We start from the raw sequence: 15185 nt of genomic DNA, 5'->3' as shown, positions 1-15185 counted from the left end.
GTCTCTCACATATACCTCAGGTCTAGATTTCTATACATCATGCTGTCTTCCGGTGCAAGGAGAGCAACTGACCCATTATCTCCCCTAAAATACACTCCTCTTTCCAACAACTCCATTTCTATGCCTAATGCAGCCACTCTGCCCATCTTCAGCATTGAAAATCTCAACATAACCTCTGACTGGGTCTTGGGCTACCCACCAGACCAACCAGGATCATGGCACAGGACTAATCTGTTCAGGGCCCCTCCTGGTCTTTCCTGAGCTGCTAACTTACACTGAGTCTTGCCTGTCTTTGGCCTTTCACAGCCTTTGTTTCTACCCTGTATCACATCACAGACTGATTTATTCCAGGGTTAGCTTGTGCCTGACTGGCTTCCTCACCAAACCATAAGTTGGCTCGCGGGTAGGTCTGGGTCCTGTGAATCTCTGCTTTCTCAGGAGAGTGCCTGGCACAGCAGGTACTCAGAAGTTTTGCTGATACCACTGGGTCCCATGAAAGCTCCCTGCTTCCCTAAGTGCCCTATCACTGTTTTTCTATTGCCTGCCTCTCACTAGACAATATGGAATTTTTTCTAGAGGCACTGGTGTGGTAACTCTTTCTTTTAGGGCCCTCAGAGAGGTCCCAGCTGTGCCCTTGTTGTGGCCTCTGCCACAAGCCCACCATGGCAGATGGAAAAGCTGGGCTGGTCTCTCAAAAAAACACAGCATTTGCTTTGCCAGTTGCTACTTCTGTCTGACAGCGAGTCCAGTCAACAGTGAGTCTCAAGAGTTTTGTGTGGGTGGAGCCCCCTGGCCACAGTGCCTTCTTCCAGCTCTAGCAGATTTGAAGAATGGTCAAACAGAAGTCCTGGCTTCTGGGGTTCTCTACCCTCTGGGTCTGAAAAGCCCCACTGTGTGGTTTTTCCAGCCATCAACAAGCTGTTCCTGCTGGCTTCTACCCAAGAGCCAGGGCCTGGCCTTCCCATCCCTGGCTGTTGAAGGCTTAAAGGCTATGGACACAGGTGAATAAGAGAATAACTGTGGGGTGAGGCCCCTTCAGCTCCAGAGGCCAAGCCCATGAAGCAGAGATGTGACTCATGGGACAGCCTGAGCTGATGAGCTGTCTGGAGCAGCTAAGGCTTCTAGTGGCTACATGAATCACCAGCTTGGGGTTCTAGGCCAGCTGTGCAGGCTGACTCACTGGGAGACCCTGGAAAAGCCTCTATGTTCCTCTTCCTTGCCATTCAGCTCACTCGTCTATAAAGTATGGATTTCCCATCAATACAGGATCAAGGAGCAGAGAGATCAAGAGGTGAAGTAGCCATGGTTTCAAGAAAAACTATGTAGTGAAGCAGTCCTCACTCTGGAGTTTTCTCTTAGAAGCTCTGGTTTTAGGGAGCCCTGGGGGACCAGGGGGATGGGGAATGAAGTAGGAGGACGCTGTTTGATTGTGGATAGCATTCAGTGGGCAGAGGCTTGAGGGTTTTTTGTGGAATTCTACCTGGAGCCCAGTCCTGCTAGAAATCAGAAACAGGAAACATGAACCTTGAAGCTTCAATGTGAGCACAGAGAGGGCTACAGTGGGCGACTGCACTGTACCCCATTCCCATATCCTACAGTACTATGCACACCAGGGTCTCCCACTGCACTGGGCACACAACAGACAATCAAATGTGTAGTGAATGAACGCCTAAAAGTGTTTGAAAGCAGGAGATTACTCAGCGCCTCTTCTTCTTCTATCCCATTCCCCACCCCCTGCCTAGCTCATGGCTGGATACAGAGAAGCTGTTCTCTATCAGTGCCTGGTGTGGACATGATGTGGTCAGAATTCCCTCAGACTGGCCTCTGGGAACTCAACCTCTCATGATCCTCTGAAAGTCCAGCATCCACAGACCTCAGGAAGGACCTGCTTTCCATGAGCCTCTGGAAGAGGTGTAGGGCTGCTCACCTGTTTCCTCACATACTCCACCAATAACTCAAGCTGTCGAGGATCTTCACATTTCTGGTTGAAGAAGGTTCTCCAGAGCGCAGCAGCTAGCCCATGGTCATCTGAAAGGATTCCCTGGAACACAGAAGACAACTGGTCTCCTGGGGACCATGGCAGAGCCACAATACAAAAGCTGGGACTATTGTAAACATAATGGCAAGCACCGCATTGGCTTGGAAGGACCTTACAGATACCACAAAAAGGCCTTGTGGACCTTATATACACCACAAGAAGGAACAGGGCAGCTACACAATAGAACTGGAAGAGGTCTTCAGAGAGCATCTGATCCAACCCTTTCATTTCATACAAAGGAAGGACACGGAATCCAGAGGGGCCAAGTGCCTGGCTAAGATTGATGCAGAGATGGGGTTTATGTCTGGTCGCCTTCCCAGGCTACAGTTCCCTCTACTCTCCTGCACTGTACTCGACCCAGCGATACCTGTGAAGCTAAGAAGAGAAACAGTGGCACATTGCTCCCACCACCGTCCACAAGGAACAGGCACAGAGTATTCTGAGGGGGTATTTCCCCCCAGAAACAGAGGTGGGAATACACTGCACCTTATCTTCTAGTGCATGGACACATATGCAAGGCAGCCGGCTCTCCGGGGAAGGAAACCAGGCACCATGACCTCACTGTCACCCATCTCTGGGTTGGCCATGGCTTGTCCTGCCTCTCCTCAAGTAGAGGAACAGGCTCACTGTCATGGGCCACAGAGGGCATGCTCAGACACTGTGTGCATGTGTGCCTAACATTGTCCTTCCCAGCAGAGACAGGGGCTCTGTTGGGAAGTCCAAATATCAGAGACTAATCGGCACTTGGGCCATGGACTAGGGCCATTTACTAGTTTGGATCTCTAAGGGAAGGAGAGGGGAGGTTCCTGCTTCCTGGGGTGAGGGTGACTGAAGGGAAAGGCCCCAAGAAGTTGCTCTGTCCAGGTGCCAAGGTAATGTGGAACCAGACAAAGCACTGGCTGGGATTTACAAGTCATAAGGTTGGATCAAGTCCTGGCTCTGCTACTACGAAGCTCAGAGATGGTGGGCAATTCAATACACCTGAGTCTCAACTTGCTCCTCTATTAAACGGAGATGAAAATGCTTTCCCTACATACGGCATCTTTGCATTATGAAAGTGAGATCATGTAAAGGTACTCTGTTAAGTGGAGTACAGTCAGATACAAAGACCAGGAGCTTGCTTTGGCAGGCAGCTGTGGATATGGTTGAAACAACAGTGAGATCTAGGGATCAGACCACCTAGGTTCAAACAGCAGCTCTGTCACTTGATAGTTGTGTGGCCCTTTGAAAGCCAGCCCTTCCTGAGTCTCAGCTTCTCATGAGCTGAACAAACACAGTAAGACCAAGCCCACAGCATTGTTGTGAGAATTTGGAGATGATGGCCATGAAAGGCTCTGTAAATGGCAAATCACTGCACAAAGACCCCAGATCGTGTATTCAATGTGATGCTGTGGACTGGTCTCTGGGACAGGGCAGCATATGAGGTCTGACTTCAGGCCTGCTGCCAGGAAGGGCCAAGTCTAGGATAGGGTGCTGACAGTTTGGTGGAAAAACATTCTACCTGTTCCAAATGCTCCCTGCTAAACACCCCTACAATTCCACAGCTTAAGAGACTGTGCTGGCACAATGGCTGAGTCAGGAGAACCAGCTTCTTCTGGCAGATGGGGACAGGGCCCAAGGACAAGCTCAGGCACATCACCATTCTCCAAGTTATTTGCTAACCCAACAGCCTGCCTGTGTCCACAGAGCCCTGGGCACATGCCAGAGTGCTGCTGGAAGCGACCTACATGTGCTACATGGGAAGGAACAGGCGTGAGAACAGGTGTCGTGAGGACTTAAGAGTATGAGCACAGAGCACAGGACAGTGAAAGCCCTGGGAGCCATGGCCTGCTGTAAACAGGCACCCTTGGCAGTGGGTGAGATGGTTGGGAAGGGGCAAGTCCATAATCAGTCAGAAAGAAAAGGATGACTCAGGACTCAGATTAACAGTGATAACAACCTGACTATTCCACGCTGTCAGAGTACCTTCACATACCTGGCTCCTAATGCCTATGTATATTGAGAAGAACAGATACTATTATCCCCATTTGAAAGATAAGTACACAGGGGCGCCTGGGTGGCGCAGTCGGTTAAGCGTCCGACTTCAGCCAGGTCACGATCTCGCGGTCCGTGAGTTCGAGCCCCGCGTCAGGATCTGGGCTGATGGCTCAGAGCCTGGAGCCTGTTTCCGATTCTGTGTCTCCCTCTCTCTCTGCCCCTCCCCCGTTCATGCTCTGTCTCTCTCTGTCCCAAAAATAAATAAACGTTGAAAAAAAAAAAAGAAAGAAAGAAAGATAAGTACACAGAGGCTTAGAGGTTATCTAGCTAAATGGTGGTAGACTTAGGACCAGAACACACTTGTGAAGTCAAGGGATGGTGCCTGACTAACTCTGGTTAGGACACAGTACCTGCACAGAGTGGGAGTGCAATGAAACTGGCTGAATAAATCAATAAACCCAACTTTAGCTTTCTTTCCACCAAACCAGCAGTAAGTCAGAGAGAAAGCAGGAAAGGAAAAAGGGTACTTGGCAGCCAAATATTAGTTTGCAGAGTAATCTTCCCACAATCTACTAGGGGCCTACTTATTTTGCCTCACAACACAAAAAAGCAGCATCCTTCAGAGATTAAGAAACCTAGGCCTAGAGTAATTGAGAGGAAGCCTGTGGCTCGAAGGTCCTGGTTATGATTAAGGGTTTGGTTTTTTTTTTTTTTTTTTTTTTTAATTTTTTTTTTTCAACGTTTATTTATTTTTGGGACAGAGAGAGACAGAGCATGAACGGGGGAGGGGCAGAGAGAGAGGGAGACACAGAATCGGAAGCAGGCTCCAGGCTCTGAGCCATCAGCCCAGAGCCCGACGCGGGGCTCGAACTCACGGACCGCGAGATCGTGACCTGGCTGAAGTCGGACGCTTAACCGACTGCGCCACCCAGGCGCCCCATGATTAAGGGTTTGGAATGGCAGTCTCACTCAGAGAAGACTGACTTGTGACACCACTATGTGCTTAAGCATGATGCTGAGAACACAGTATCACAGCAAAATGGTCTCAGCCCGCAGGCAGCTTGCAATCTAGTTGAAGGGACAAAGCTAGTGCACATTAAATAGAAGCACAGGATCAAATCCTAGAGAATGAACAACTGCCAATCTGTATAGGGTGACTCCAATGTATACTCTGTACATGGTTGGCTCCTCATTATTCAGTCTTAGCTTCCAGGACACTCTATTTGAAATTAGATATTTATTTGCTTGTTTACTTGTTTACTACCTGTCTCCCCATTAGAAGGTAAGCTCCAGTAGGAAAGAACCAGACCATGTTTGTTTTATTCACCAATACATTCCCAGTGCATCCCACATGGTAGGCATTTAATATATACCTGTTAATGGATGGATGGATAGATGATATTGAAATTCAGAGTAAACAAATACAGATCTAGAGAGGTCAGGGAAAGCTTTGTGGAGAAGGAGGCCTTAGAGAATAGAGAATATTTGGAGAGCTACAGGATATTCTAAGCAAGAGAGAATATATTAATTCACTGAACATTTACAGAAAGAGTATCTACAAGGCCTGATTCAGGCCCAAAGCTGACAGACTTGGCTACTGCCCTCCATACCTAGTTGTCCAGGAGAGTCTCAGTCAGGCACAGACAGTCACAGCATGTCTGTGGGGCAGTGGGGCAAATGGCCTCACTTTGGAAAGGTTACACACTAGGAAACAATGGGAGATATCAGTGGATAGGTCACACTGGGGACCACTGACAGAAGGCTTGGAAATTCCATGGAGGAATTTGAACCTAACGGAGTAGCAAACAGGAAAGTTCCAAAAGTGGCCATTGTCAGGGCACAACCCAAGCAACATTCTAGGAAAAGGGTGCTGTAGAACAGCACCGTCCAATGGAACTTTCTGTAACGATGGAAATGTTCTGTCCAGTAGAGCAGCCACCAGCCACATAAAGTTATTGAGCACCTGAAATGTAGCCAGTGGGACTGAATTTTCAATTTTATTTAAGGAATTTAAATCAAAATAGCTGCATGTGACTAGTCTTAGGACAGCTCTCGAACCCATGACTCGCAGTGTGGTCTGCAGATGGCTGCACCATGTCACCTGCGGCTTGTCTGCCATGCAGAATCTCAGGCCTCACTCCAGACTTGCTGAGTCAGAATCTGTGTTTTACCTAGGTGATTTGTATGCACATTAAAATTACCTGGGCAACTTTCACAACAGATGCCCACCTAGAGCAGTTAAATTAGAACTTTTGGGAGATAGGGGCCAAACAATGGTATTTCTAAAAAGTGCCCCAGGTAATTAGTATATTTCCCAAACTTTCCCACTCTAAACAGTCACCTGGGGTGCTTGCTAAAATACCAGGCCTCACTCCTATTGAACCAGAACCTTCAGGGAGGTACTCAAGAATTTGATTTGAAGAGCTCCCCAGGTGACTCTTGTGATCAGGCATGTCTATAAGATGGCTCTGCCAGGATGGACTGGGATAGGAGGGACAGAAAAGAGACACAATTCAGAACACCTTTATTAATATTGGTGAAAGGAATCAACTGAGCCATATGCAATAAAGAACTCAAAAAAAATGCTAACTAATAGTTATATTTCTTCAATTCTAAGTCTCATTCTTCTATACACTGTAAGCTTTCTGAAGTCAGAATGCAACTAATTTAACAATTAACGTGTAGGGGTGCCTGGATGGCTCAGTCACTTAAGTGTCTTACTTTAGCTCAGGTCATGATCTCATAGTTTGTGGGTTTGAGCCCTGTGTTGGGCTCTGTGCTGACAGCTCGGAGCCTGGAACTTGCTTCGGATTCTGTGTCACCCTCTCTTTCTGCACCTCTCCCACTCACATGCTGTCTTTCTCTCTCAAAAAATAAATAAACATTAAAAAAAAAAAAAAAACAATGTGTAGATCTAAGCAGTTTTTCTCAACTCCCATCCCACTCTTGCAAGGCTCATGTTCAATCAATGTTATGTGTGGTAGGCTATGGTTCAATGTGTGGTATGCTATCTAAATTGCTCTCCGGTAACTGAAGATATCTGGCAGACTGAGAATCAAGATCCTAACCAAATCCCTTAATTTTTTTGTAAGCTTATCTCCTGGCTTTAATTATTATCTTCAGGCTGATGACACTTCCCCCAGCCTGAACTCCAGTTTCCTATTTTCATCCTTTGTGCATTTTCTCCCTTCCTCATTCTTCCCCTACCACACGCCAAGTATCATGCTACTAGGCAGTAGAAATGCAAACACAGTAGAGACTGCCACTACCCAGAAGGAGTCCCCACCCAGCCAGGATGACAGTTAACACTAATGTAGCAAGTGGAGTCCAGGGAAGGTGGAAGGAACTGAGCCTAGGGCGGATCCAGGCCTGTTTCCCAGAAGGGGTGATGCTTGCATTCAATCTGGAGGTCACCACAAAATGAGCATAAAAGCACATGTTTTGTTAAATAGATGAGGTATGATGAATACTGGCAGTGCACATATAGGTGTTCATTACACCATTCTTTCAACTTTTCGATGTGTTTGAAATTTCTGTAGTAACAGCTAGGGGGAAAAGATGAGACACATGTTCTAACATGGATGAAGCTTGAGGGCATTACAGTAAGTGAAGTAAGCCAGGAGCAAAAGAATAAAACCTGTATGATTCCACTAACATGAGGCACTCAAGAGTATTCAAATTCATAGAGACAGAAAGTAGGTGGTGGTGGTTCCTAGGGCCTGGGAGGAGGCTGAGGGAAGAGTAAGGGTTTTAAGGGGGACAGAGCTTCAGTTTGGGAAGATGGAAAAGTTCTGGAAACACATGGTGGTGACTGTTGCTCAACAATGTGAATGTACTTAAGGCCACTGACATGTGCACTTAAAAATGGTAAATTTGAAGGGCATCTGGGTGGCTCAGTCAGTTAAGCATCCGACTTCGGCTCAGGTCATGATCTCATAGGTTGTGGGTTCAAGCGCCACATCAGGCTCTGTGCTGACAGTTCAGAGCCTAGAGCCTGCTTCGGATTCTGTGTCTCCTTCTCCCTCTCTCTCAAAAATAAATAAACATTAAAAATTTTTTTTAAATGGTAAATTGGATGAGACAGATCTAAATGTTCTGACATGGATGGATGTCAAAGATACATTGTTCACTGAAAAAGGCAAGGTACAGGATAGTGTATGTAGTGTAACTTCCATTTGTGTAAAGAAAATAAATATATAAGTGCTTGTGCATGCAAAGGTAATGTCTGGCAGGACACCCAGTAAACTATTAACAAAGTTTTCCTCTGGGGCAGGGAATTGGGCAGGAGAGAAAGGGGCCTTCTATTTTCTACTTCAACCACTTATGTACAGTTTTATGAGTTTCTGATGAGTATATATTGCTTTTATTTCATTTTTAAAATTATTTAAATGTATTATTTACTTTTGAGAGAGAGAAAGAACGTGAGCGGGAGTGAAAGAGGGAGTGAAAGAGAGGTAGACATAGAATCCAAAGCAGGTTCCAGGCTCTAAGCTGTCAGCACAGAGCCCGATGCAGGGCTCGAACTCATTAGTCATGAGATCATGGCCCGAGCCAAAGTCGGTCGCTTTACCGACTGAGCCACCCAGGCACCCCTACAGATTGCTTTTATAATTAAAGTTAAAAGACTGTGTGATTTGTCTGGCAGACCATGCTGTTTACATGTGTGTGTCTTCCTGTCTCTGGTGGCACCTGGGGCCAAGAGAATGACTGATTTGCCTTTGTCGCTACATCCAGCACCTGACAAGGACTCAAGAAATGCTTCTAGTTGAATGATTTGACCATATTCTATAGTGCTTTCTTTCCCAAGCACTAGGCAAACTTCTGGGCAGAGTCATTCCTGTTGCCAAGTCAATGAAGATGAGGAAATAAATACCAAGCCATAATAGTGGGTAGTGAGTGACGATGTCCCCTTGAAGGTTTCCTCAGAGTTTCTCATCAAAAAAGTCTTTTGTTGGGGGAAGCCCATGTTCTGCTTAAGGCTTGGCAAATGACCTTACCTCATCATATCCCAAGATGGCTGCATAGAAATTGTTTGTCATAAGGATCATATTCTTCTTCAGGATATAAGAATTAACCTACAGAAACAAAATGACAAAAACAAAAGTATGAAAAAAGGGGAAAGAAACAAAAAATATGATTTTTGCCTCTTAACTATCATAGACTCTTAGTAGAACAAAGAGAGAAGGCCCCTAACAGAGCGAACTGCTAGTCCACCCTCATTTCCCTGATCTGTCTGGATTCTCCCCCTCCCCCATTTGACAGTTTCTTTTAGGTTTTGATCCTAAATTACACAAATCAGTAAGTCACTTTAGTGAACTGAGCCACAGGTATGTGTCAGGCTTTTTGCTAGACCCTATGAACACAAAGTGTAAGAAATGTTTCTCAGCTGAAGGAGCAAACCGTCTAGTATGGGAAAACAGGTATGTAAAAAACAAACTGCAGTATGTTACCTCAAATTCTATTCCAGAAGTGGTGAGCAATAGAGGAATTTTAGTACAAATGATCTCTGCTCTGGGAGCAGGGAAAGAGTTCTCCTGGAGGTAAGACTTACGTGGACCATGAAGGAGAGAGGATATTCTAGACAGAGGGAACATGGTGTGCCAAGGTGCAGAGGCAGGGAAGAAAATATTTGGGAAGTGCCAGGGAAGGCAAATGGGAAGAAACTGGAAAGGTATGGTGGAACCAGGTTAGGAAATGTCGAAGGGCTACTGAAGGGAGCCTGTGGTGGTGAAAGAAGGAAGTTGTCAGAGGTGCAAAGAGGAGGGAGAGAGGCAGGACCAGGAGACAGGAGGAGAAAGGAGAGCCCCTGAGGCTATGCAGAGGAGAAGAGAACAAGTTGGGCTGAAGCAGTAAGGCTGTTAATCTTGAGAGACTGCTTTCAAATACAATTGCAGTGAGACCATTGACACCATGGAGGAACTCATCTCAGAGAACGGCCAGGTGGGCCCTCACCAAATGTCTTCAGTAGGGTCAAAACTCTGACCTCCGGACCTCTAGGAATATGCTTGAGCAGGGTCTCTGTTTCATTCCTCGCTGGGGCAGAGCAGAAAGCCTGGTGTAATGTGCAATAAGCACTGAGTATTTAAACTGACAGGTTTTAGAAACAGCCAAAAGTTATATGGAACTTTACATGGAGAGTAAGATTTGTGGTTAACAATCCTGACCATTTACTGAGCAGCTGGTATGCGCCACGTGCTTTATGGACATCATCTCCTCTAACTGACACTGGAACTCAGGTGGTAGATGTGCTATAGTCACATTTTTATGGACAAAGAAAACTGGGCCTAAAGCAGGTAAAGTGACTGGCCCAAGGTGCCACAGCAAATTAATGATAAAGCTGAGATGAGTATCCAGTCACTTTGAATCCAAAGTCCATGTGCTTATATTTCATCAGGTTCCTGCCTTCAGGAAGATGATTTTATTTTGGATCAAAAAACCAAAGACTGATTGATTTAATCCTGTGGTTCATAACTGGTCTCTGAAGAAGAGCAGAAAGAAGTAGTGAAAGGACCTGGATTTAGTCAGAAAACCTGGGCTGAAGTTCTAATTCCGCTATATTCACAGGATGTGACGATCTTGGGCAAATCCAATAACCTTTCTGAGTCTATTTCCTTGCCTTTCGAACGCCCTGCACATATCGCTGGTTTAAATAGCAAGTGAATGAGCACGTATTCATTCATTAATTCAACAATGTATGCCGAAAGCCTCAGTAAGCTGTAAAGTGCTCTGCCAATGCAATGAATTATGAGTAATACCTTCTGGTTTATTTACAAAAACTAAAACCAGTTCCAATAGTCAGGGATAATTTTCAAAAGGAAGAGAGAATGGTGACACTCAAGACTGGAAACTGTGAGACTGGATGCAGCTGGTAGTACAATCCATGACCTTTCCCTCCTACATTCAACCCAAGCCAAATCAGACCTCCAGCCTTCATGTTCCCAGAGCTCTGTCCACACTCTTCCTCTGGATGCACAATATGGTTTAGAGTTGCTTATGTACCTGTTTCTCCCACTAGTCTGTGAGCTACTCAAGGGTCATAACAAACTCTGTCTGATTAACCTTGGCACCCTTGACACCTAGTCCAGGGCCTGGCCCAGAGCAGGGTTTAAGACTGGCAGGTGGATGACTGCATCCTTACCAGGGTCTGAGCGCCAAGCATAGCATGTTTTGTCCAATGACACCCTTTTGTTTCCCCTTTTTTGCTGCTTGAGTACCCTGCATGTTTCTGAAATTTCAAAAATATATACTGCCTAACTTCTTACACCATCTTCCAGAATGGGCTGAGGCGAAAGGAAGAGTCCAGAAACAAGCCAGAGCTAGAGTTCGTTCCTTCTGAAATATGAGGATGGGACTACAACCCACACCTGCTGATACCCATTTTGGAGCTCTCCCTACTCCCATACAAGTTATTCTCCTAATCGTGCAAGAAAAATCAGAGCCACCGACAGACGTCAGGGATGTCAAACACAAAGGCAAATCTCTCTGAGGCAAACATTCACTGAACCTGCTCAGCAGAACTGGTTTATGTGTTGCATCTAACTAGTGAGCTGTAGAGCTGGAAGGCCCTTCAGAGATCACCTAGCTCGATTCCTCTGAGGAAATAGTGAACTGGCACCCAAAAAGGGGTAGGCACTTGTCTGAGGTCACACATAAAGTTAATGTCAGAGCCAGGATTAGAACCTGATTTCTAGATGAATGCTTTACCTATTTCACCATCTGTAGGGCATTTCCAGCGATCACCAACACATTAATCTGCAAACCTCAGTTTTCAGCAAGGTCCAGTTACATACATACATACACACTTTCTCCTCTTGGGATGCACCTGCATTCTGGCTGGCTATGACCCAGGAAGAATGGACAGCGGGACAAGAATTCCCTATTAGCAAGGCTCCAGCTACCTCCAGTCCCATATTCTAACTCCAGTGACCTGTATGTATGGGACCTCCAGTCCCATATTCTAACTCCAGTTGCCTCTCCCTCTCCTCTCTAACTGAGATGGCAAGCAGCCACAGCTAGGAATGGCTTTCAGATATCATCACCAGGCTGGATTAGATCATGAAAAGGGCCCTTCCTGGAAGAGGGTGGAAGCTCGATCAGTGCAGACACATGATCTGCAGGCAACAGGTGAGGGTGAGTGAGAACAGCTTCCTGAACTACTGGACTCATCCCAAAGGGGCCTTTCTAGCCAGTCCAGCAGCTACAGGCAGGGAGCTGGATATTCCCTCCAGTGAACCTCTGTTGGGATTTTATTTCCTCACTGAAGCTTTTGTTTGTTGGTGTGCAGGTTCTGTGTCCCCACTGCCAGATGATTCTGTAGGGAGCGCCCTGCCCATGAATACACAGATGGGACAAACCAAATGAGAAACTCCTCCCAGATAGCATTGGGCTGTTCTCCTAGTAAACTCTTATCCTTTTCATAATGCTTTGCTTTTCATAAAAAACCCATACATACAGTACCACCACAAGGAAAAGGTTCCTTTTATATCAGTTACTCATATTTTCCCATTTATTTAAGCTATTAAAATTCATGCAGATATTTTATAAGCCATCAGGATTTGGTGACTGGTATTACTGAATGTTTAATAATAAACTAAACAGAAGAAATCAGAGGGTTAAATGATGACTGCAATTCCTGTAATGACTTAATTAAATTTTTATTGAGTACATAAACTATGATGTCATTTCTAGCCAACCATGGGTCTGCTTTCCCAGCATGTCACAGGGTGGGAGCACTCAATAGGAGGCGAGGCTAAATGAGCAGCGTCTCAGCTGAAATGGGGAGGGGAGCAAGGCTCATGTAACACACTCAATAAATTATCCGTTCATTTTTAAACAAAGTCCATGAGTTATAATATATTTGCCATGCACTTTTTATGACATAATAAAAATGTTACCTTAAGGATTACTTAACACATACTACAAATGTTATAGCAGAGGCAGGCACAAGGGGCAAAGAAAACAAACACGAGCAGGCCAGGGACGGGTCCTGGAGTTTACGTCCCAGGGGGAACAGCATAGTATATTAAAAAGGGAATGCCAAAAAGGGGGTGGGGAGATGCAAGAGTTCAGGGTTACTAATCAGCAGATTAATGAATGAGACAACCAACAGGGAACACAAGCAAAACAATAATGAATCTTGCAAGGCACATGTTTAATTAATATCGTATTCGCAAGGAGGAATATTAGCTTTAAAGACACGCCAGTTCATTTGAGGCCAATTCGCTGCCCTCTTTCCCCTTTTTGCTGTTGCTGCTCTTAAAGACGTTTATGTGACTGCTTAACAGAGGAACCAGATTATGTGGATGGAGGGAATGACGGAGGATCAGGTTTAAACTCCTCCATGAGCTCTACAAGGTTCTTTGTGATCTGGTTCTTGGTCATCTTTCCTGCCTCACCTCCTCCCACCTCCCCACTTTCGGCTGACTCTTCAGTCAGAGCAAACTATGTGCTACTTCCACAAATACGCCTTGCTCTCTTAAGCATATTGTTGCTGGCAATCTTTCTGCCTTCGTTATCTACTGGGATGCTAACTCCTTCTTATCCTCTAAGACATAGTTTATAAATTATACCTTCTGCAAAGCCTCCTCTCTCCTCAGTCTATGGTGCCACAAAAATTCCAGAAACAGGTCCCATTGCTCACTGTTTACCATGTGCCAAGAACCATGCAAAAAGCTCCAAGCATGCGAGCTCACTTAATCCTTCCCAATGACTAACTCTGTGAGACAGGTACTGTTACTATCCCCACTTTAGAGAAGAGGAAACTGACATTTGAGAAGCTAGGAAACAGTGGGTCAAAATCAGAACACAGAGCAGTCTGACTCCAATGCTATCTATGGTGAAACAAACACAATAAATAATGTGGCCACCCTTCATGTACCTACAACTTAGGTGATCTGTAGAGGCAGGACTAAGAACAGCTAATAGAGTCTTGGGTAAACACAACTCAGAGATTCCCAATTCCAATGGTGGCTAGAGATGGGTCACCCGATGGGTCATCAGTGGCCAATTACTGATATCTATCAGACATCGCTAGTAAGCTAAGCCTCATTTCTGGGAAAACTGGGCCGGGGGTGGAGGTGTAGGGGAGGGAGCAATGGTGTGACTGTGATGTGAGAGGACAGAATGGAAGAAGGCTGGTATGGACAACACAACTGATGCACATGAAAGGTAAGAAGAAGCTTTGCAGCCACTGGCTTGAGGCAAAGTTGCTAACAGTAACAAGTTAATAAGAATTCGTTGGAATCTGGGCACCTGGCTGGTGGAGCATGGCGGAGCATGTGACTCCTGATCTTGGGGGTTGTGAGTTCGAGATCCACACTGGGCCGTAGAGGTTACTTAAAAAACAAAATCTTTAAAAAACAAAAACAAAAACAAAAACAGAATTTGTTGAAATGAACAAATGATAAAATGGGGCTAGAGTTGTTGACTAAAGCATAAGAAATATACCAAATTCATCATAAAGCTACAACACAGTACAAAAGATTGCAGGTCAGGTCTTTCTAGCAGTCAGAAATGGCATCAGCAATGCTTTCCAGCGTCAACACCATGGGCCACACTGATTGCATGGCAATAGGCTAATGTGCATTGATCATCAACGAGTCTATTAAACTTAATTTTAGAAATGAGCTCACTGTAGAATATTATGTGAAACACACAGAAACGGGTGAGAGGAGAAAGAAAGAGAGAAAGGGTATATGGAGAGACCAAATACATGGGTGCAGATAACTCACTTGCATTATGACTAAATGATTTACCGAGGCTCTTTTAGCAATGACTGCAAAATACAACGCATAAAATTCTGTGTGTCTGCTGTGTGTATGTGTGTGTTAGGCAGATCCAGAGGAAACTGTATTAATACCAAGAAGAAAAGGAAAAATAATAAAACATGAAAAGATGGACAGTTTCAATGTCTTCCTCCCTCTTTAGAAAATGATGTGAACATCTGAGTAAAGCATATTTCAGCTGTGATGAAAAGCCAACCTAAAACAGGAGATAATCCTTACATCTCATTTTAATAAATGATTTCCAACTTTTAATGGCACAGAGAAGCTTACTACACTGAAATGCCTTTTTTCAATTATTTATTTATTGGGACACCTGGGTGGCTCAGTTGGCTGAGCAGTCGACTATTGATTTCAGCTCAGGTCATGATCCCAAAGTCATGGGATCA

The 15185-nt window shown here is 45.2% G+C and overlaps 1 protein-coding gene across 1 annotated transcript in view; it reads right to left on the bottom strand.

Moving 5' to 3' along the window:
• Positions 1–15185, bottom strand: part of LOC115510160 (ubiquinol-cytochrome-c reductase complex assembly factor 1) — a 102463-nt gene that overhangs the window by 2518 nt on the left and 84760 nt on the right. The window contains exons 8-9 of the mRNA XM_030309717.1: positions 9013–9090; positions 1928–2041 (exon numbers count right to left, since the gene is read on the bottom strand). Of these exons, the coding sequence (XP_030165577.1) occupies positions 1928–2041; positions 9013–9090 (192 nt within the window). The remainder of the gene's footprint in view (positions 1–1927; positions 2042–9012; positions 9091–15185) is intronic.

The sequence above is a fragment of the Lynx canadensis genome, chromosome A3 (genome assembly GCF_007474595.2).
Source record: "Lynx canadensis isolate LIC74 chromosome A3, mLynCan4.pri.v2, whole genome shotgun sequence".
In the NCBI taxonomy this organism is placed as follows: domain Eukaryota; kingdom Metazoa; phylum Chordata; class Mammalia; order Carnivora; family Felidae; genus Lynx; species Lynx canadensis.
Note: the sequence above shows the minus strand (reverse complement) of the source record. Positions and strands in the feature narration are given on the sequence as shown.